Below are 21,562 nucleotides of genomic sequence, written 5' to 3' on the forward strand. Positions count from 1 at the left end.
GTCATCAATATCAGGAGCTTGGAAAACTCCTTTAAGCTTGGTCAGTTTTGTTTAAGGAGTTGTATCATGAAGACGACCTTGGTTTAGGTGCTCTCTAAGTGCATATTGATGTCTTAGAAGGTGATTCTCTGCTTGGCCCCACTTTGATCCAGAATGGAGGGATGCAAGAGAGCTTCTTACTCTGGTGTTCTTGACCCCTTCATTCCTTCCACGGGGAAATACCTGGTTAGACGTTGCTTTTGGTGATAACAACTTGTTGTTGGGGGTAGACAAGATTCGATTCTGAAAGGGTTGTTCTTCACCGGATTGCAAGTGCTGATGATGATACAAGCTGTGTTTTGGGGAAAACTGGTCTGATATTTTACAGTGTTCCTAAATGTCTAGGTTTCCTCAAAATAAGTCAAATAAAAAACAACTGAAATAAAATCATCTAACCAATGGGTTGAAGGCTATTGCTATTATTCGTAGCTTGGCGTGCATGCCAAAATCCCCAGGGCTTCATCAACTCACAGCGTGGTAATGATTTACTATTAAATGATAGACTGGAATGATATGCAGTAGTTAACTCACTGTTGTGGTTTATTAATTGCATTTTAACAAGCAGGGATTGAGCTGAGACCATGGCTTGTCATTCTAGCACTGAAATAATGTGAACATTCCAGTTACAAAAATAAAACATGATACATTCTGAAAAGCAGGTAATCCAGGTTACAAAATGTAAATCAGAAACATCATGGAATCCATAACTAAACTACTGTACATGAGGTGAGAAAACGGGGCTTTAGATTTCACTTAGAAGATTTATAGATCATCCGATTCTGGGACATCAGGATTGAAGAGGATGTCAGAAGAGACTATAATATGGGGGTTTTCTGATGTCCATCCTTGAGGTGCTCTGTTAAAAGACTTTCTTGCCCTTATGGGGTCTATAGACATGTCAAATGTAAGGTTGTTCATCGAGAGCAAGTCAAATTCTGGGATCTTGAAAGTGATCATCTTAGATGCTTTTTCAAATCCTCCAAATGGAGTTGCCGCCCTGGTAAGAAAACAGCAAAAATCGATATGAATAAATGCATTTTAATAGCAAGAGACACTTATTAAAATCGAGAAGCACTTCTGGCGCAGTCCACTCATTTTTATCCCCATTGACAATGAATGGAGACAAAACTGAAGCGTTTTCCTCCACTATTGAGATCCTATGACAGATCTCAATAGCGGAAAGGGAGAGCACATGTGTGAAAGTAGCCTAAAGGAGATTTTTTTCAGATCTCTATATTCTACCACTGCCAATTATTGGCGTCTGACCTTTGCTACCTCCACCAATCCCTAAAATTAAGGATTTGAACTTATTTATATTCAGGTGAATGGTGCTAAGTTACATATGTATACAGTGCAATGTTTCTACTTAAAGGGGTTGTCACATGAAAAATATTTTATATTTTTCAAACCAGCCCCTGGACCTGAATACATTTGTAACTGTATGTAATTAAAATTGTATTATAGCATCTGGGTTATTCAATAAAATCTATCTGTATAGCGCCACCTGCTGTTTCCTCATTTTCTAATTTCTCTGTCCTGCTCACTGAGATGGAAGCACATGTTCAGTTCGATTCTTCAACTGTCACCATCTGCAGTGGAAAGGACATACCCTCTAAGAAAGTGAACACTTGCTGAGCTGCCAGCTTGAAATAGTGCAAGTAGAGCAATGAATGAGGAGATCAATGGATCCATGTGAGGTACAGGGCTGGTTCTCGCTTTGTTAGAAATAGACTGTTATGTACTATATGATATGTGATTTTCATTTTTTCATTAATTATGGAATAACCCCTTTAAGTAACATGTTTGCTTCACTGCTGCAGACCCTTCTTCTAGTTATGATGAGAGTACCGGCAGTTGGACTACTACCATTCTAGAAGTTATAGCATAGCCTAGTGCTGTGCCACAATATACTTTGGTGGAAAATCCCCTTCAGTCTTAGCAGCAGAGGAATGCCATCCGCCCATTTTATCACTTTTCACATATTTCATCTGAGATTGATATTAGCGTTGTGACTGAGATAATAAGAGTGGGATGTGCAGTAAAAGTGGAAAATAAAATTATATAATCCACTTACCAAATTCTGATTACAACTGGATAATAAAAATACTGTAAAGCAGAGCGGACTCCTTGAAAACCGGCATATGAATAAGGCTCTGTTCAGACGTATTTTTCTTTACAGTCCGAATATGCTCCAGGGAGGCTCTGACTGTGTCCTCAGGCCCCCAAGGAGCCAATGTATACCATCAGAGGGTCCTGTTGGCATATTCTGGGCCTGTATGCATAAGTATACTTTTTATTGTACAGAAAACCACAGATTGCTACCCTTTCCTGTAAAGGGTATGACTTCTTTAAAAGGGAGTCAATAACTGATGTAAACTTCTGTATGCCTATAAAATGGCAGAGATGAGAGGAATTCATCGGTTGAATACAGTGAGAAAAAACACCTGACATATACCTCCAACAGAAGAAAAATAAGGAGCTCTGAACAAAGACTAAGGGGGAGATTTATCAAGACCGGCGCGTTTTGTGACACGCCCCCTTTCAGAAAAATGGTGAGGGGTCTAATATTGTGAGAGTATTTTCTCCCGTTGTGTCTCAAAAGTTGCAAGCATGAGGTTTGTGCCTTTTTTTTACCCCAGAAATCAGGCACAGGGAGATATTATATTAAATTAGCAATTTTCCTCTACTGTCATCACCTCTATTATTTCCTATGAGAAAAGTAAAAAAACTACCGTAAGTCATATTTGCAAAATTATACCAAATAGGAAGGCCTTATGTTGGCTATATAAAATGCAGCATCAGAAATGGAAGCCAACACTCATATATCTTACCCGATACATGACATTTTGTCTGTTATTCTGACAATATTTCTAGCTTTTTTGTATTTCCTTCTAGTAATAAGGACATTTATGTTTGGCATCTGCCTTTTGACACAGGTTTAAAGAACAATAGGCACAATTCAATAATGATCCCTATTCCTAAGAAGACTGTCATCATTACGGACGAGCTGATGTGTAATCAATTTGGCAGGAGACAAATCATTTTTTGCTTTGCCTTAACTTACAGGAAAACACACAAAAAATTATGCAATTAGAGGTTAAGGTCATATAATCAAATAAATATGGCATCTAGAGTGAGTGAAGAATAAGATCAATGTTATTAATTATCCCTCTGCAATTCTTTACACTGAGGAATACTGAATAACACAGAAGACATCATCTTCTACACAAACATGAAAGAGGTGGCACAAAAAACATATAGGAATGTATGTGCCTTGGCCGGGATCTCCTTTTCCCAAAGTACTCCAACACTGAAGGACGGGACGGGACCTTATATTACATGGCTCCTCATACCACCCTACCAGACCTGCAGCTTTCCCTGACACTAATGAATGACTGCTGGGAGCCCAGGTAACCTATCAGAAATCAGTTCACCTTTGGGTCGCCAAAACAAGAAATGGGTTGTCTTAGTTGGATCACCTCGTAAAGCCTCAGACCACCATCAGGCTTGAGTATCCTTCAGTGAGTCAAGGCTCTGACATGTAAAGGGTTCCCAGATAAAACAGGTAGAGTGCAATGATAAACGGAAGATTTGCAATGGAGTTAAATGGAGATGTGCACTTCTGAAGAGTGGTACTTCAAATGTTTTCCCTAATATGTACAAGGTACATCAATATATAATTTAAATCTAGAATCATCATAGATCTTTTTCTGCTGGAACATAGCACATTAATGATGAAAGTACACAGCTATTAAATTTCCATACAGTTTTGATATAAAACTGTGCAAAACAACCGTTTTTTCTGAAGTAAATTTAAGAACTAAAAACTAATTAGAATGATCCTGTCGGGTCTCCTGACATGTCTTCTTTAAAAATACTTGTATTCCTCATAAAACAACAATTCTGCATCTTTCCTCAGAACTGCCTCAAAACATTCAGACATCAATGTGTCATCATGTGTACTGCATTCCTTCAGAAAATGTATGAATTAGCTGTCAACAATTTCACGCATTTGCAGCAGAGAATAGCAGAGAAAAATTTGGTTCCTAACTGCAAAATTAAGCAACTTTGTAAGTAGTTTTAATTAGATATTTCATACCAATTGAATGCTGTAGAGTCTGTATAACTCCTTCATATAGCTGGTGCTGCTTCTTCTCACATACTGTAGATACAACAGCCCACTGCTCCTGCCTTAATCAGTTTTATCTTTCTCCCTCGCCCTTCTCTCAGTGTTAGAGATACCAGCAGGGATGGAGAGGATTTTGGACACAGCAGGAGAGAATGTATGGAGGGAGAGGAGCATCAAATTATTCAGGAAGGGGAAATCACACTGGCTGCACTGTGTTAGGCTAGTTTTACACTAGCGTTAGACATCTCAGGCAGGCTGTTCTGGCAGGGAGCAGCCTGCTGGAGATGTCTGGATCTGCCACTGCTGGATGCTACCTGAGGCACACAGCGGTTTTAGTCCAGCCAATTCTCAACATATTTGCTGGGTTGCGGCTGGATCTCTGCTGGTCCCCATTATAGTTAATAGGGCCAGAACTCAAGGCGGTAGCTTCTGGCAATGCCGGAATGCCGAGAGATCCGGCAGGCTGTTCCCTGCCAGAACAGCCTGCTGGATCTCAAAGCAGTAGTGTAAAAATTAGCCTTAGAGTGTCGATATGGAGGAAAACCGACTCAGCATCAATGGCTGCCAGTACAAAGGAGAGGAGATCCCTCAGGAGGTAGAAGAAGGAAGCAGCCCAGGAATGAAGCTGTGCCGATACATGAGAGCTAGTGAAGGTAACAGCATCCTGGACACATAACTCTTATGCAGAATATCTTACTGTTAGGGACAGACATGTTCATGTGAGAAGTTCCTGAAGCTAGGAACAGGTTGCAAGCTGAATATCATGAATGAAGGAATAAAGACTGAAACAGTGCAACATTAGAATAGCTTCCCTTTTAAATTCACTAAGCATCAGGAAATCCCATATCACACACATAACCCTACAGTATTATTATGGTTCTATATATACTTTATATGGAAATAGTGTAACTTCTCCATTATGAGAAGAAATATGGCAAAAGTGAAAATCCTTTAAACTTAATGTTGCTATTAAGTTCTGCGCTAATATTTCCTATTTTATATTTCTCTTGCCAGATATTCACTCCTCTCCATGAGTCAGTCTGAAAGTGAAATCACAGCATCCAATAATTATTTCCAAAAGCTGTTCATAAGACCTTGTTATCCTCAGATAATTCTCACATATAAGAAAACGATACATAGATTTCTGCTAATTTACATTGTCACATAACGGTTAACACTTGAAATGATGAGAAGAATTTATTGAAAGAGCATTACTATAGGGCAGGTATCAGCAGTAACTGTAGTCATCCTTACATTCCTTCTGGACGGCTCAGGAGTAAAGGTGCTCGAGGACAGGAGGAAGAACGTGGACATTGTCATCACTCACTGTCTCCCACTGGGGCTCACAACTCTTTATAATTTTGCTATCTTCTACATAAATCATACATGTATACATGCAACAGATTTACTGTAATTATTAATGTCAACAATAATACTCCTAATAAGAATTAAAAGGGATTTTCCCTCAACATAACATTTTAAGGGGTTGCCACTTTATGATTACTCATGACCAATGTGTTTGTAAGATAATTATATGGCACTTACAAATATAGCATTTGTAGAAATTCTGGGCCATTTTCAATATTTCATGAGGTGTGCCGCCTTGTTTTGCCAAGACTTTTGTGCTGGCCACAGGAAGGTCCTGTCCATAAAATGGCTGCTGATGGTGGGTCATGTGACTAGGCAAATCACCTCCATGTGATGCCTCCTCCATTCAAATATACTACACCTGCCTCTGCACTTTACTGCTGCGAGTCTACTGCAGGTGCAATGTGTCTGAAGGGGGGAGGCTGAGTGATGTTTCTGGTCACATGACCCTCCATCAGCGGCCATCTTATGGACAGGACATCTATGTGGACAGCACAGAAGATTTGCCTAACAATGGGGCATGGCCTATGAAGTACAGCAAATGGCACAGAATTTCTCCAAAGGCTATATTAGTAAGGATCATATAGTCATCTTCCATACACATTGGTAACAAGTAGCCAGAAAGCGGCCAACCCCTTTAATTATTAAATTATGAAAAGTTATAGGACTGTTGAAGAATTTTTTACGTTAGATCCACACCACTGTCATGATCTCTGCCAGCAGTGAATGAAAACAATCCTGTTTGCATTCAGAGGATGAACATGAGATCCCAGTCTAGCTGCAATAGAGAGTTTGTTTCCGTGTATCAGTGTAGTTAAAGGGTTATTCCTAATATGTCATCGCCTTAAGATTATGACCTGACCTGGCTGTGATGCTATTCCAAAGACAGCAGGTAAATTGGAGCTTGGCTGAACAGGGAAAAACTGTGAGGGGTAATGAAGCGCTGTGGCCCCTTCATTCTGAGGCCTGGTGGTTGTCTAGGTAGTCAGATCCCCATTGATTAGGAAGTAAATACATGCCATAGCTATCACTTCCAGTGGCGAGCCCTTTTAATCCTCTGTAGCCTAAACACATCAGAAATCTCTCTCCTATCCTGGACTTCAGACTGTAGTGCTAGTCCACCCTGATGCATTGTTGTAAACTGGTTTCATGAGATACTGGAATTTATACACCTTGAGATAAGTAAGACCACAGGCATCTTGCTCACTCCACCTCCCCGACATAGGGATTATAAGCCTCCTGATTCCCGTTTTGCAATATACACTGTGTACTCTTGGGGTCCACTTCAAGGGACATCATATGCCTCAGAGAGGCTAAGTAATATATGTTGGATCATGACGCAATTCTATCTCTGTGTAGAATCATTGGCATACACAGGTAGCATCTGGCTCCAAAGCAGGGATGTGTGTATTAGGACCTTAAAAAGTTGGGGGTCTAAATATTTTAGGAAAAATTGGAGTTGATTCTTGCTGAAGTCCGTCAGCCATACAGTATCTGGGTATACGGAGTGAATGTGTTTGGTATATTTACCTGTTGAAGCTTCTGTAGTCTGGAGCCTCCACTTTGTTCTCCGGTGTGGGCATTTTAGGATATAGAGCCTCTACCAGATCTGGTTCATTCACAATTGCCTCTTGCCAAGGAGACATATAATACTTAGGAACCGCAGTCTCGTTGAATTTTTCTGGAGGAATTTCTTTAAGTGGACCTGTGTATCCTGGGTAAGTAATAGGGACACAATTAACAATGACATTAAGTTCTAGTGTTCAGTTAAGGGTGTATTAGACACCCCGATCACACAGACGTTTTTCAGGGAGGAAGCGTTCCCTCCTGGCAATCGCCTGCTCGCTTGCAAAGGAGACCACTGCTATTACAGGCAATGATCTCCTTAGCAACATGGGGAGGAGCGATCGCTATACCGTCGCTCATACCCATGCTGTACAGTGGTTAGCCGGCAGCAGATCGTAATTATGTCACATGGCACATTGCAGCATGTTGTGTGTTGCATTGCAACACCATTGACAATCATTAGGATGCCTTCACACGCGCCAGATTTTGTGGCAGAAAATTCAGTGGCTGAAAATTAGTTCCATTCATTTTAATGGGGCAGCGAGCACGTGGAGTTCTGCAGGCTCTATTAAGGTGAACGGAACATTTTCAGTCACCAAATTTTCTGCCAGAATATCTGTCGTGTGTGAAGGCATCCTTAGATGTCATGCAGCACTACTTTTATGTCACCATATAGCCCCAGCCTTAGACACCCTGCCGTGGATAATCATAAATAATTTAGGTAGACACTGTGGGGGACATTTATCAAGTCAGATACGTCAATTTTGTGGCTTAAAAATGTCTCACATGATGCTGATTGTGGCGTTTTCAGCGACATTTAGTCTATATTTGTGACATTTCGTGATCCTCGCCAATTTTCAAATTTGTCAATGTCTTAGAGCTAGAGGGGTTAAAAAAACTCACCTCATCCACTTGTTCACGCAGCCCGGCTTGTCTTCTTTCTTCTTCTTTGAAGACCTGGGAGAAAAGGACCTTGGGTGACGTCACTGCGCTCATCCCATGGTCCATCACATGATCCATCACCATGGTGATGGACCATGTGATGAGCGCAGTGACGTCACCAAAGGTCCTTTTCTCCCAGGTCCTCAAAGAAGAAGAAAGCAGACAAGCCGGGCTGCACGAACAAGTGGAGGAGGTGAGTTTAATTTTTTATTATTTTTTTAACCCCTCCATCCCTAATTTACTTTGCATTCTGTATTAAGAATACTATTATTTTCCCTTATAACCATGTTTTAAGGGAAAATAATAAAGATCGGGTCCCCATCCCGATCGTCTCCTAGCAACCCTGCGTGAAAATCACACCGCATCCGCACTTGCTTGCGGATGCTTGCGTTGGGTGAAAAACACAATATAGAGCATGCTGCGATTTTCACGCAACGCACAAGTAATGTGTGAAAATCACCCCTTATGTGCACAGCCCCATAGAAATGAATGGGTCCGGATTCAGAGCGGGTGCCATGCGTTCACCTCACGCATTCCACCCGCGCGGAAAACTCGCCCGTGTGAAAGGGGCCTGACACATATAGGTGTAAACCACATTGCACTCACTCCAAATATATTATTACTGTGTGCCATTTTATAAATTTGGTGTAGGCACACAAAGCAAAGACAGACTTAATTTTGACACAAAAACAACAGCAATTGATACATTTTCCTTATATGCCCAAATTTATGTTGACGTCTCATGTAATTAGTGGTTTCAGCTATTTCAGTCACACCCATCACTAGCAACACTCGATCACAGAAGTAGACTAGGACAGGGATGTCAAACTCATGGCCCTCCAGTTGTTGCAAACCTGGAACACTCGGCATGCCCTGATAGCTGTAGGCTGCCTGTGCATGATGGAAGTTATAGTTTTACAACAGCTGGAGGGTCACGAGTTTGACATCCCTGGACTAGGAAATTCCACATGGATGAACTGACAGCACAAGAAGTGTTCAGATGCATGACGGATTGGGAATGGGATCATGTACAACGCCAAGCACTGGCTGTAGTGTAAAGCATTGGACTCAACAGTGGAAATACTTTCTTAGAAGTGATGAGTCAACCCTCACGGAGGAGTCTGAGTCTGCTGGATTCCAGGGGAACACTTTATGCTGTAATGTGTAATGTTAGCTGGAAATTTTGTTGGAGGAAGAATAATGTCAGCCACAGACCAGTCGTAATTGGGCAGAAGGGTGGCATGACTAGGTGAGTCATACATAGTGGAGGGAGAATGGGGAGAAAAAAGGAAATCAATTGGGCCATTTTTAACGGCCTTTTAGACAGGAGTGCACCTGTCTAACGGCTGTCAAAAAAGAGTACACTATGTTAAAAAAGGGCCTTTCAGGGGTTAAAAATATATATATACCTTATCCACTTACACACAAGGGAACACTCATTTTGTAATGGAGGCAGCAGGGCCTGATGCTCCCTGCGTGGTGATGTCACATGATCATGCTGGGAAAATCAGGTCCTGCTGCCTCCAGTGCAGAGCAAGTGTTCCCTCATTTGATAATGGTAATTTTTTTTTTCCAATTGTTGGCACTACCGGGTGGGTGGGTGAAGGGTTGTGCTGAGGGGGAGGAAGGGAGGGGTTGGCTCGGTACTATAATTACTCACGGCCACGGCCCAAATAGGGCTAACTTATATATACTGAGGCTACTGGGGCCATTACTCATACTAGTGGCACAAAAGGGGGCATTAGTTATACTGGGTGGCACTATGAGGTCCATTCTTTATACTAGGAGATACTATAGGGACTATTCTTTATATTGGGTGGCACTATGGGTACCATTCTTTATACTAGGAGATACTATAGGGACTATTCTTTATAATGAGGGCACTATGGGGCCATTCTTTATACTGGGGGCCCCAATGAGGGCCATTAAATGTTCAGGGGGCACTATCCAGGGCATTATGTGTACTTAGTCACTGAAGGGTTGGGTTTTAAAAAAAAAAGCTTATGATTTTTTTTAATGACCGTTAAAAACTGATGAAAAATGGCAATTAAAAGTATATAAACAGCCAGAGATTTGGATTACACACTGATTCAGAATGGCCCTAAAAAACTGACAGTCTATCCATTTAATCTGTTATAATGGCCATTTTTCATCTTCTTAATATACCCTTAGGCTAGGTCTACACGACGACATTTGTTGCGCGACAAAAAGTCGCGCGACAAATAGGGCGCAACATTTGTCGCGCAACATTTTGTTGCACTAATGTCGCGCGACAATTTTTATAATGGCAGTCTATGGTGTCGCACTGCAACATGCGACATGCTGCGACTGCGACGCGACAGTCGCAGAAAATCCATCTCAAATGGATTTTCTGCGACTGTCGCGTCGCAGTCGCAGCATGTCGCATGTTGCAGTGCGACACCATAGACTGCCATTATAAAAATTGTCGCGCGACATTAGTGCAACAAAATGTTGCGCGACAAATGTCGTCGTGTAGACCTAGCCTTAGGCTGCTTTTACATGTCAGTGAATCACAGAGGTGCTATCCGTGTTCTACATGGACAGCACATGGATCCTTTGACTTTAATGTGTTTATTGCGGCCAGGCCACACTAACTGATGATTGTGAATTATGGAATCTGTCCTATTCTTGTCCATTTTGTGCTTCTTTTTTTTTACAGTGGATCCCGCGAAAATTGCGGTATGCGCACGGACCGCATCCATATTTTGCAGATCACAAAACAAATACGGTCATGTGCAGGAGGCCTAAGTGTAATTCCAATATTGGTACTGGAGTAAGTAAGAGTAGGAGGTAGGTAGCTGATAATTGCACTTTCAGATCTACGCAGCAAAGACTAGCTGAAGCCAACGATCCTTTATCTGAGTTCTGTTATCAGCATGTCCAAGATAAGGTAGATAACAAAAAGAGTATTATTTTCCAGACAATAGTGCCTAGACACCGAGTATAATGGATTCAGCCCTTTGGCCGGAATGCTGCATATCTGGAAAGGATATAGCATTTTTACTCAACAGCAGTGAATGGAAATCAAGGGAGGGGTAGTAAAGCCACAATGTGCAAAGAACATGATGGTAACACTTCATAAGGGTCCATTCACACGTCCGCAAAATGGATCCGCATCCGTTCCGCAATTTTGCGGAACGGGTGCAGACCCATTCATTTTCAATGGGGCCGGAATGTGCTGTCCGCATCCACATTTGCGGATCTGCACTTCCGCATCCGTGCTTCCGTTTCCGCAAAAAAATAGAACATGTCCTATTCTTGTCCGCAATTGCGGACAAGAACAGGCATATTCTATTAGTGCCGGCAATGTGCGGTCCGCAAAATGCGGAACGCACATTGCCGCTTTCCGTGTTTTGCGGATCCGTGGCTCCGTGTTTCCGCAAAACAGATTGCGGACGTGTGAATGGAGCCTAATACTTTATCTTGTAAAACTACGGGAGCTGCTCGTGATTTTCCGGGTGAGGCTGCGAATATTTGGAATTCTTCATGCAGGGAGGCTCTCTATAAAAGAAACTAAGATGCTTTTTTTTTTAAGAAAAGCTACTTTGTCTACTTAATTAAGGACTTCATTAAGAGAATATTAGCAGAGTTTTTCACATGCCAGACTTTCCTGAGAAAAACAAAATCATTGGGGCCTGACTGACTACACATTTAGGCCTCATGCACACGGCCGTTGTTTGGGTCCGCATCCGAGCCGCCTTTTTTTGGCGGCTCGGATGCGGACCCATTCACTTCAATGGGGCCGCAAAAGATGCCGACAGCACTCCGTGTGCTGTCCGCATCCGTGGCTTCGTTCCACGGCCCCGTTAAAAAAATATAACATGTCCTATTCTTGTCCGCGCTTTGCGGACAAGAATAGGGATTTATATTGCCAGCGCCCGTTCTGGTCCGCAAATTGCAGAAGGCAACACGGGAGGCTTCCGTTTTTTGTGGATCCGCGGTTTGCGGACCGCAATAAACGGCACGGTCGTGTGCCTGAGGCCTTATAGGTGTCAATTATGTATTTCATGGAGTTCTCATACACAGTACTGTATATATAGAGATCTTAATAATTGCATCTGGTATAGAAAATGCTGTCATTTTTCATTTTTCAGGTGTGACTTTGTAACATTTTCAGTTGTCGGACACAATGGTTTTCTTAAGAGATTAAAAGGGGTTTCCTGAGCATAAGTCATCAATATCTGATTGGTGGGGATCCTACATCCAGGACCGCAGCCGATCAGCTGTTTGAAGAGGCTGAGCGCTGGAGCCTCCTCACAGAATGCCAAGCACAGCGCCATACATTGAATAGTGGCTGTGCCTGGTATTGCAGCCCAGGTCCATATATTTGAACGGCAACTGAGCTGCACATAGCCAATGTGATCAATGAACATGACGTCAGTGGCCTAGGAAGAGGCTTTGGTGCTCACAGGGGAACACCAGCCTCCGCAAACAGCTGATCATCCCAGGTGCTGATCTGATATTGATGAACTACTATCCTGAGGATAGGTCATCAATCTTTTACTCTTGGAAAACCCCTTTAAAAGCTCCTCCTGTGATGATAAATTTGCTACATTCATTTGACTGTGTGCTACACATGTACGAGGTGTTGCAGGAATAATGCTTGAATTATCTGGTTGACCTGGAAGTGTTTGGTGCTTGAAGACACATTGTATACATTTTGGAGTTTCCAGATTAAGGCCTCTTTTACATGGTCAGTATTTGGTCAGTATTTTGCATCAGTATTTGCTCAGTATTTGTAAGCTAAAACCAGGGGCAGGTCCAAAACTCAGAAGGTGCACACATATTTAAATTATACTTTTTCTCTGTAGGTTCGATTCATGGTTTTGGCCTCATGCACACGACCGTTCAGTTTTTTGCGGTCTGCAAATTGCGGATCCGCAAAACACGGAAGCCGCCCGTGTCCCTTCCGCAATTTGCGAAGCCGAACAGGCAGCCTATTGTAGAAATGCCTATTCTTGTCCGCAAAACAGACAAGAATAGGACATGCTTTATTTTTTTTGTGGGGCCACGGAACGGAGCAATGGATGCGGACAGCACACGGAGTGCTGTTTGCATCTTTTGCGGCCCCATTGAAGTGAATGGGTCCGCACCCGAGCCACAAAAACTGCGGCTCGGATGCGGACCATAACAACGGGCTTACAAATACTGACCATGTGGAAGTGGCTCTTAGGCCCCATGCACACGGCCGTGTGCGGGCCGTGGAACCGCGGCCTGGATCCCTCCTGAGAGCAGTAGCGCACGGCGTCACTGGTTGCTATGACGCCGTGCGCTCCCTGCTGCCGGCACAGTACAGTAATACACTGGTATAGATCATACCAGTGTATTACTGTATTGCGGCGGCAGCAGGGAGCGCACGGCGTCATAGCAACCAGTGACGCCGTGCGCTCCTGCTCTCAGGAGGGATCCAGGCCGCGGTTCCACGGCCCGCACACGGCCGTGAAACACGGCCGTGTGCATGGGGCCTTAGAGATAGGCCTCTTTCACATGGTCAGTATTTGTCAGTATTTTGCATCAGTATTTATAAGCCAAAACCAGGAGGGGGTCCAAAACACAGAAGAGGCACAAATATTTAAATTATACCTTTTGTCTGTAGGTTACAAATACTGACCAAATACTGATGCAGAATACTAACCAAATACTGACAATGTGAAAGAGGCCATACTAGTGAAAAGCCTAAAAGCCCTTTAGGGTCTCTATACACATTCATTTTGTGTGTAACTTTTTAATTGTAAAAAAGAGCTGATAAAGCGAATGTATTTTTTTGGGCCACCTGCTTATTTTTTCCTTTTTTTTTGTTGCATTTTTTGTTTTTTTTTAATGGATTTTTTCCCCTATAGAGAAGAAGATATCAAAACTCTCAAAAACGCTGAGAGCACATATAATAGGTATAGATTTAGGGCTCATTCTTACGGCCGTAGTGTTTAGCGGATCCGCAAATTGTAGATCCGCAAAACACGGATACTGCCCGTGTGCATTTTGCAATTTGTGGACCACACATGGCCGCAACCATAATAGAAAATGCCTATTCCTGTCCGCAATTGCGGACAAGAATAGTACATGCTCTATCCTTTCCGCAGAACAGAAACACGGATGCGGACAGCAAACCGTTTTGCAATGAATTTTGCGGAACAGGTGCGGACCCGTTCATACGGTTGTCTGAATGGGGCCCATTATAGTGAGAATAGGCATAAGTGACCGGACACCTCAATAACACTTTGTCACGAGGGTGTCAAGAGCCACGTCTGACTCCGTTATACCCGGGGTCAGGAAGTCGCAGCAGGTGGCTGCGCGCTCTATGTCTAAAGATCACGTTGTTTCTTAGTGATTGTTTTCTGTGTTTTCCTTGCTATCCTTTTTGTCTCACTCAGGGATCCGTAGCTTCTCCTCCTCAGCTGTTTCTTGTCTGCCACTCCCAACCTCCTTATATTCTCCTCTCACACTTCTCTAGTTGCCAGTCATAGAGCTTCCTGCCTGGACTTCTATACTGACCCACTGGAGCTGTGAATCCTGGTTGTTGTTCCAGAGTGCTACCCTCCGGATCCCTGTTGGGCTTTTTGTTGTCTCCTGTGGTCGCCCACCTGGGATTATATGTTTAGTCTGTATTGTCTGTCCTCCCCTTGGTGTTTTCCTTTAGAGCTAGTGGTGCGGACTAGTGTTCCCACCGCCCTGTTCACTATCTAGGGCTCATCTTAGGGAAAGCCAGGGTTTTAGGCACGTGATCGGCGTACGGGTGAGGAACCCGTCTAGGGACGTCAGGGCAGCCAGGTGCCAGCCGCAAGGTGAGTCAGGGGTCACCACCTTCCCTCTCACTTGGGTAGGGCCTTCCTCTTTCCCTCCCTCTGTGTCACCTATGTGATAGTCACGCCGATCGTGATACACTTTAATGTGTATGGGAGCCTTCATAGTTTTATTAGCAAGAGTAACATTTACAATTCTACAGGCTTTAGAGCTGAAATCAACCAGCAGTAAGGCTACTTTCACACTAGCGTTTTTCTTTTCCGGCATAGAGTTCCGTCCTAGGGGCTCAATACCGGAAAAGAACTGATCAGTTTTATCCTAATGCATTCTGAATGGAGAGTAATCCGTTCAGGATGCATCAGGATGTCTTCAGTTCAGTCTTTTTTACTTTTCAGGACGGAGATAGTACCAGAGCATGCTGCAGTTTTATCTCCGGCAAAAAAAAACTGAACACTTGCCTGAATACCGGATCCGGCATTTTTTCCATAGGAATGTATTAGTGCCGGATCCGGCATTCAAATTTTCGCATTTACGGATCCGGTATTCCGGTCTGCGCATGCACAGACCTTTTAAAAATGTGAAAAAAATAAATACTGGATCCGTTTTGACGGATGACACCGGAAAAACGGATCCGGTATTGCAATGCATTTTTCTGACTGATCAAGATTCTGAAAGTCTGAAAAATGCCTGATCTTTTAGAAAAAAATTACATGCGTTTGCATACAGTTTGCCTGATCAACGGAACTGCCTGCCGGAATCAAACAACGCAAGTGTGAAAGTACCCTTAAACTGTGACCATTGTTGAGCATATGCTTCAAGCAACCTTTAAGGCATACCTCTAGCCATGGTAATATTCACATTGCTACAAAATCTACATATCTTATGTGTGTAAAGTACTTTTCTCAAAGGTTCAGGGGATTTTTCTCTAGACCTGTCGATCTATTCAAAACGTAGAGTGGAAGAATTGCAGTCTTCATCTCTGTGTCTCCTTCTCTGCTTACAAGGTGGCTACCTAAGCATGGTCTATGAGCTTCTCCCTCCTCATTTCCCTGTCAGCGGGGGGCTGGGGGGAATTGTTCTATGGTGATGTATTTGAGAAGTAAGGTCCAGGAAGGGCAGTAGCTAAATAGTTGCAGTAGCTAAATCAACTCATATTCTGGAATGAATCCACCCCCAACACACACACACACGCTAAAAAAACTGCTTCAACTCATGGCCATATCATTTCCTATTAATATTTAAAAACTAGCTGAAGGACCCGGCTTCACTCGGGTATATTTATTCAATTTCATTTAATGTTTGAAAGAGAGAAATGGACCTCCCTGCGCTCCCTTCGTTTGGAAATGTAAAGATCAACCTGGATTGGATGACCCCGCAGCTATAATGTCCTAGGAAGGAGCTGTTGTCCTCCTCGGAGTAAGGTTAGAGTGAAAGCCAATGTATCACCCGTGGGTGATGTCCAGTATCACCCACGGGTGATACATTGGCTTTCCTTCATTTAATGTTTGTGTGTGTCGTTGAAAGATATCAACACTATCCACTATAACAGTGACATCTACAGCACCTTGCCCCCTTAACAGTGACCTCCACAGCCCCCCACCCTTTAACACTGCCCCCCCACAGTTCGCCATCCCTTAAAATTGAACCTTCACAGCAGCCCACCCCCTTAACTTTGACCTTTACAGCAGCCTTCCCCTTTAACAGTGAGTTTTACAGCACACCACCCCCTTGACAGTGACCTCCACAGGGGCCCGCCCCCTTAACAGTGACCTTTACAGCAATCTGCCCCTTAACACTGACCTCCATAGTGGACCATCCCCTTAACTATGACCTCCACAGCAGCCTGCCCCTAGGGTGGCCAGAGGTCCAGTTTTAGGCCGGACAGTTCGGCTTTCAGACTCCCTGTCCTCCATCTGGTGCAGGGCCTGGACGGACACAAGGATGTCCTTTTGAACAGCTCACTCTTGGACAGCAGCACTGTGCTGTCTGAGTGTGAGCTGCAGGAAGAAAGTCACCGTCCCTCCCACCCCTGCAGCTGACAAAAATTAAACCTAATTTTTTCAATCTCTGTTGGCTGAGGAGTGGGAGGGGCGTTGACTAACCAGATCGGGGCGTGGCTTAGCGGGACCTAGGGGTTGATTTTTACCTTCATTTTTTCAATCTCCGTCGGCTGAGGAGTGGGAGGGGCGTGGCCTAAGTGGATCAGGGTCGAGGCTTAGCATGACCAGGGGGCGAGGTTTTAAGTTCGTCTTTTGAGGGTGGACACATTGTGTCAGGGGCGCCAGTCTGGGCTCTTTCTTGCAAGAGTGACGCCCCTCTGGGCACCTTACTGGCTCATTTGCATTTCAAGTAAACTGGATTTTCAGAGGATAAAAACATCTATTGCTGGAACACAGGCACATCTTAAAAAAAAAAGGTACTAAGTGCTATTAGGCCATGGCTTCACTTCAATAGCGATTGTCCTGGTGACAGATTACCTTTAGAGCTCACCTACAGCAGTGAAGAAAAATGGCTGGGTTGTTATGGAAACCTGGAGTAAAACTGTGTATGTGGAGGCTAACGGCCTGCAAACTTCTATTGGCTGATAAGGGCAATGTGACCAATCTTCTATTGGCTAATGCATTTTTGGGGAATATCTGAGAAACTGTATGTCCTAGAGAGCTGAGACCTGGTCTAAAACCTTCCCGGACACCTGATGCACCTGTGTGCCAAATTTCGTGATTGAAAATGCGACGGTGTGGATTCCTTTAGCGGACATACATACACACACATATACACTGAGCTTTATATATTAGATTATACAAGATAACTAGACCTGTGCATATGTTATTTTCCACAATTCAGGTTGGATGAGAGGAACTGAGAAAAAAATCCAAAATGTAGATATTAGGGGAGATTTATTAAAGCTGGTTTTAAAGGAAAACTGGCTTAGTTGCCCATAGCAACCAATCAGATTCCACCTTTCATTTTACGAAGGAGCTCCGAAAAGCAAAAGGTGGTATCTGTGACTGTAATTCTTTGAGACAAGGCACATTGGTGTTGGTATTGGCTGCTGCTTTAGATATGTATATTATATAGTGAAATGAATAAGTGATATATCGTCCAATCCCAGGAGAAGCTCTTATTATCTGTTCTCATTATCACTCAGATTATATACAAGGCACAGTGTCCAACATAACCATGCAGAATGAAGCTATGCTCTACAGAAAAACCTTTCCACGTCATTCTGCACAGTTTACAGATATGATGATCTAATAATACTGGTTATTATACAATGGCAGAAACATTTTCAATGGTGGACATGAGGTGTGCAAGGAGATAACTTACCTGGCGCAATGTTTTCAGGGTTTGGAGGGCTTCTTGGATCTGGTGTATTAGGAGCTGTTTGTTGGACGGATTCAGTTAAGTTTTCTTCTGTGTTTTCATTCTGGTCAACCTGATTTTGCTAAATGAAAAATGTAAAACCTGGTTACTTCATAGTAATAGCAATTAAGATATTTATGATCCCCTGGAACCCTTGGACGTTAAGAGACAAATTGTAGCTGCTAGTTGACTCGTTCTTAAATGATGCCAACCAATGTATTTGTAGATAGTGGATTCCTCAAATGATGAACGTAGAAGGTGTTGTAAAACCAATACGGGTGCAGACTTTCAATATGACCTTTCTGAAAGGTGTTAAAGGTAAAATCCTGTTTTAAATGATCTTCTAGTGTCTTAGATTCAGTAATGTCATCATCATCCTGTTTGGAGATCTCATGGATATCTTTTCTCAATAGAAGCCTAACAAATAATCAAGAACTCCAGTAATTACTATGGATTTGCTGGATTTACTTGAACTTTGTTGGATTTGATGTAAAATAAGCTATTAAACGTCAAGTGATTTTTTGTTTTATCAAGATAAGTATTCTTAGCTGTATGTCAGTCACCACAATTTCTATAAAAGTAACATGCCACTCCAAATGGGCATGTTAATAGGGAAGTCGGGCTAGCAAAAACCAGGTCTACCAAAACCCAAGCTGGCCATACACATTAGGTAAAAGTCAGTCGAATCTGGGAAGGCAATCTTAATCATGTTAATATGATTTCAACTTGCATGATGTGATGGAAAAAAAGTAGCTTCTAGAGGGGTCCGACAGCGGCCTACTCCCTCTTCCCATTAAAATAAAAATGCATAGAGTGTAGAAAATGTAGCTTGCTATCTGTCTATCTATCTACAGTGCTGCCCATAATTATTCATACCCCTGGCAAATTTTGACTTAAAGTTACAAGAGGCATTATTGTGGGGGAAAAAAAACATTTCTCAGCTTTTATTTACATTTGAGCAAAAAGTGTCCAGTCCAAAATTATTCATACCCTTCTCAATAATCAATAGAAAAGCCTTTATTGGCTATTACAGCAATCAAACACTTTCTATAATTGCAGACCAGCTTTTTGCATGTCTTCACAGGTATTTTTGCCCATATATCTCAGCATGTCATTTTGTATTGCAACACCTGTTGTATCCCTGTTCATAGGCTGGCTAGGTGTAATGTATACATCCCACCACTAGATGGGGGTAGCACTTAGGTCATATAAATACTTAGGTCAGGCCTAATGGGAGTGTGGAGCAGCTTAGTTGAGGTAGAGAACAGTGAGGAGAGGAGCAGAGCAGTTTGTTAAACGGAGGCTACACACCAAAGATTAGTGGGTGAAGCTAAATGCAGAAATGAGGTAGAGCCAAGGTATGAGGCGCAGGAGAGCGTTTTCCTTCTGTGACCCTCTTAGATCCTAGATCCTACAACCAGAGGATAGCGTTTTCGTCCCTGGAAGAAGTTAACCAATCTAAAGAGAGACATCGGTGATAACAGCCATTACTTAAGGCTTAATGGGCACCTTTGCACATGGTGGAGGACAATCTAGCTACAGGCAGCCTCACCATACATTGAAGAATACAGATTAGCTACCTGTTCAAGGGCTTGGAAGATACAGAAACAAAAGGACTAAGCATACCAAATAAGCATTACAGGCAACCTCACCAAATGGCTCTGGTTTACTAGGGACCTGAAGCAGAGTCACCTACCAGAAGCACTGATACAGAACCTTCAAGCTAAGCTAAACCCAGGCAAACGTATTAACAGTGGATCAACAGAATTCCTCTAAATTGCAAAAGACTGTATTCTGTCCGGATGTTAATGCTGCAACTGGAACCAACATCAGTAAAAGTTGTGAGTTGTATCCTTCCACTGTCTACTTCATTCTTACCACTGGTTGTACCACCATTAACGGTACTGGCGTCACGACAAATAACACCAAGGGACCCAGCGGCCACAAGCACCCTAAACACCACTGCCATCAAGGGCACCTCGACCTCCATCTAGGCTGGTGCTTCCCTACCACAGAGCGTGCCCCGGAGGATTTCGTGCTTCCTCAACACTGTGCTGCCAGCCCAGGGAGGCTTTCTGCTAACCGTGAGTAAACTGATGAACTGTGTTGTTATTTGGCCCCTCATCGGCCCACCGTGCACCTCATGTGTTGCCCATGCAGTTCTGGCTGGCTGCACCACCACCATGTTTGACAGTGGGGATGGTATTCTTTGGGTTGAAGGCTTCTCCTTTTTTACGCCAACTGGACACTTTTTGCTCAAATGTAAATAAAAGCTGAGAAATGGTTTTTTTCCCACAATAATGCCTCTTGTACATCGTCTTATTATCTTTTGGGAGACACCTATGTAATTTCCCGTCAAAAAAACGTACTTGCTGGTTTAATAAAAGTAACTTTAAGTCAAAATTTGCCAGGGGTATGAATAATTATGGGCAGCACTGTATCTATCTATCCAATATCTATCTATCTATCATCTTCTATCTATCTATCTATCTATCTATCTATCTATCTATCTCGTATCTATCTATCTATACAATATCTGTCTATCATCTTCTATCTATCTATCTATCTATCTATCTATCTATCTATCTCGTATCTATCTATCTAGCTATACAATATCTATCTATCTATCTACCCAATATCTAACTATTTATCTATCCAATATCTATCTATCCAATATCTATCTACCCAATATCTATCTATCTACCCAATATCTATCTATCTACCCAATATCTATCTCGTATCTATCTATTTATCTATCTATCTATCTATCTATCTATCTATCTATCTATTTATCTATCCAATATCTATCTATCTATTTATCTATCCAATTCTATCTATCTATCTATCTATCTATCTACCCAATATCTATCTATCTATCTATCTATCTATCTATCTATCTATCTATCCAATATCTATCTATCTATCTATCATATCTATCATATCTATCTATCTATCCAATATCTATCTATCTATCCAATATCTATCTATCTATCCAATATCTATCTATCTATCCATATCCAATATCTATCTATCTATCCAATATCTATCTATCTATACAATATCTATCTATCTATACAATATCTATCTCGTATCTATCTATCTATCTATCTATTTATCTATCTATCCAATATCTATCTATCTATCTATCTATCTATACAATATCTATCTATCTATACAATATCTATCTATTTATCTATCCAATATCTATCTATCTATCTATCCAATATCTATCTATCCAATATCTATCTATCTATCTATCCAATATCTATCTATCTATCTATCTATCTATCTACCCAATATCTATCTATCATCTATCTGATATCTATCTATCTATCTATCTATCTATCTATCTATCTATCTATCTATCTATCTAATCTATCAGTCTGCATGTAC

The 21,562-nt window shown here is 42.3% G+C and overlaps 1 protein-coding gene across 1 annotated transcript in view; it reads right to left on the bottom strand.

Moving 5' to 3' along the window:
• Positions 1-553: 553 nt before the first annotated feature.
• MYOZ2 (myozenin 2) overlaps positions 554-21,562 on the bottom strand; it is a 114,537-nt gene continuing 93,528 nt past the window's right edge. Inside the window, exons 4-6 of the mRNA XM_044301198.1 lie at positions 18,134-18,251; positions 7,067-7,250; positions 554-1,036 (exon numbers count right to left, since the gene is read on the bottom strand). Of these exons, the coding sequence (XP_044157133.1) occupies positions 802-1,036; positions 7,067-7,250; positions 18,134-18,251 (537 nt within the window). The 3' untranslated portion in view covers positions 554-801. The remainder of the gene's footprint in view (positions 1,037-7,066; positions 7,251-18,133; positions 18,252-21,562) is intronic.

This window comes from Bufo gargarizans, chromosome 1 (genome assembly GCF_014858855.1).
Source record: "Bufo gargarizans isolate SCDJY-AF-19 chromosome 1, ASM1485885v1, whole genome shotgun sequence".
Classification (NCBI taxonomy): domain Eukaryota; kingdom Metazoa; phylum Chordata; class Amphibia; order Anura; family Bufonidae; genus Bufo; species Bufo gargarizans.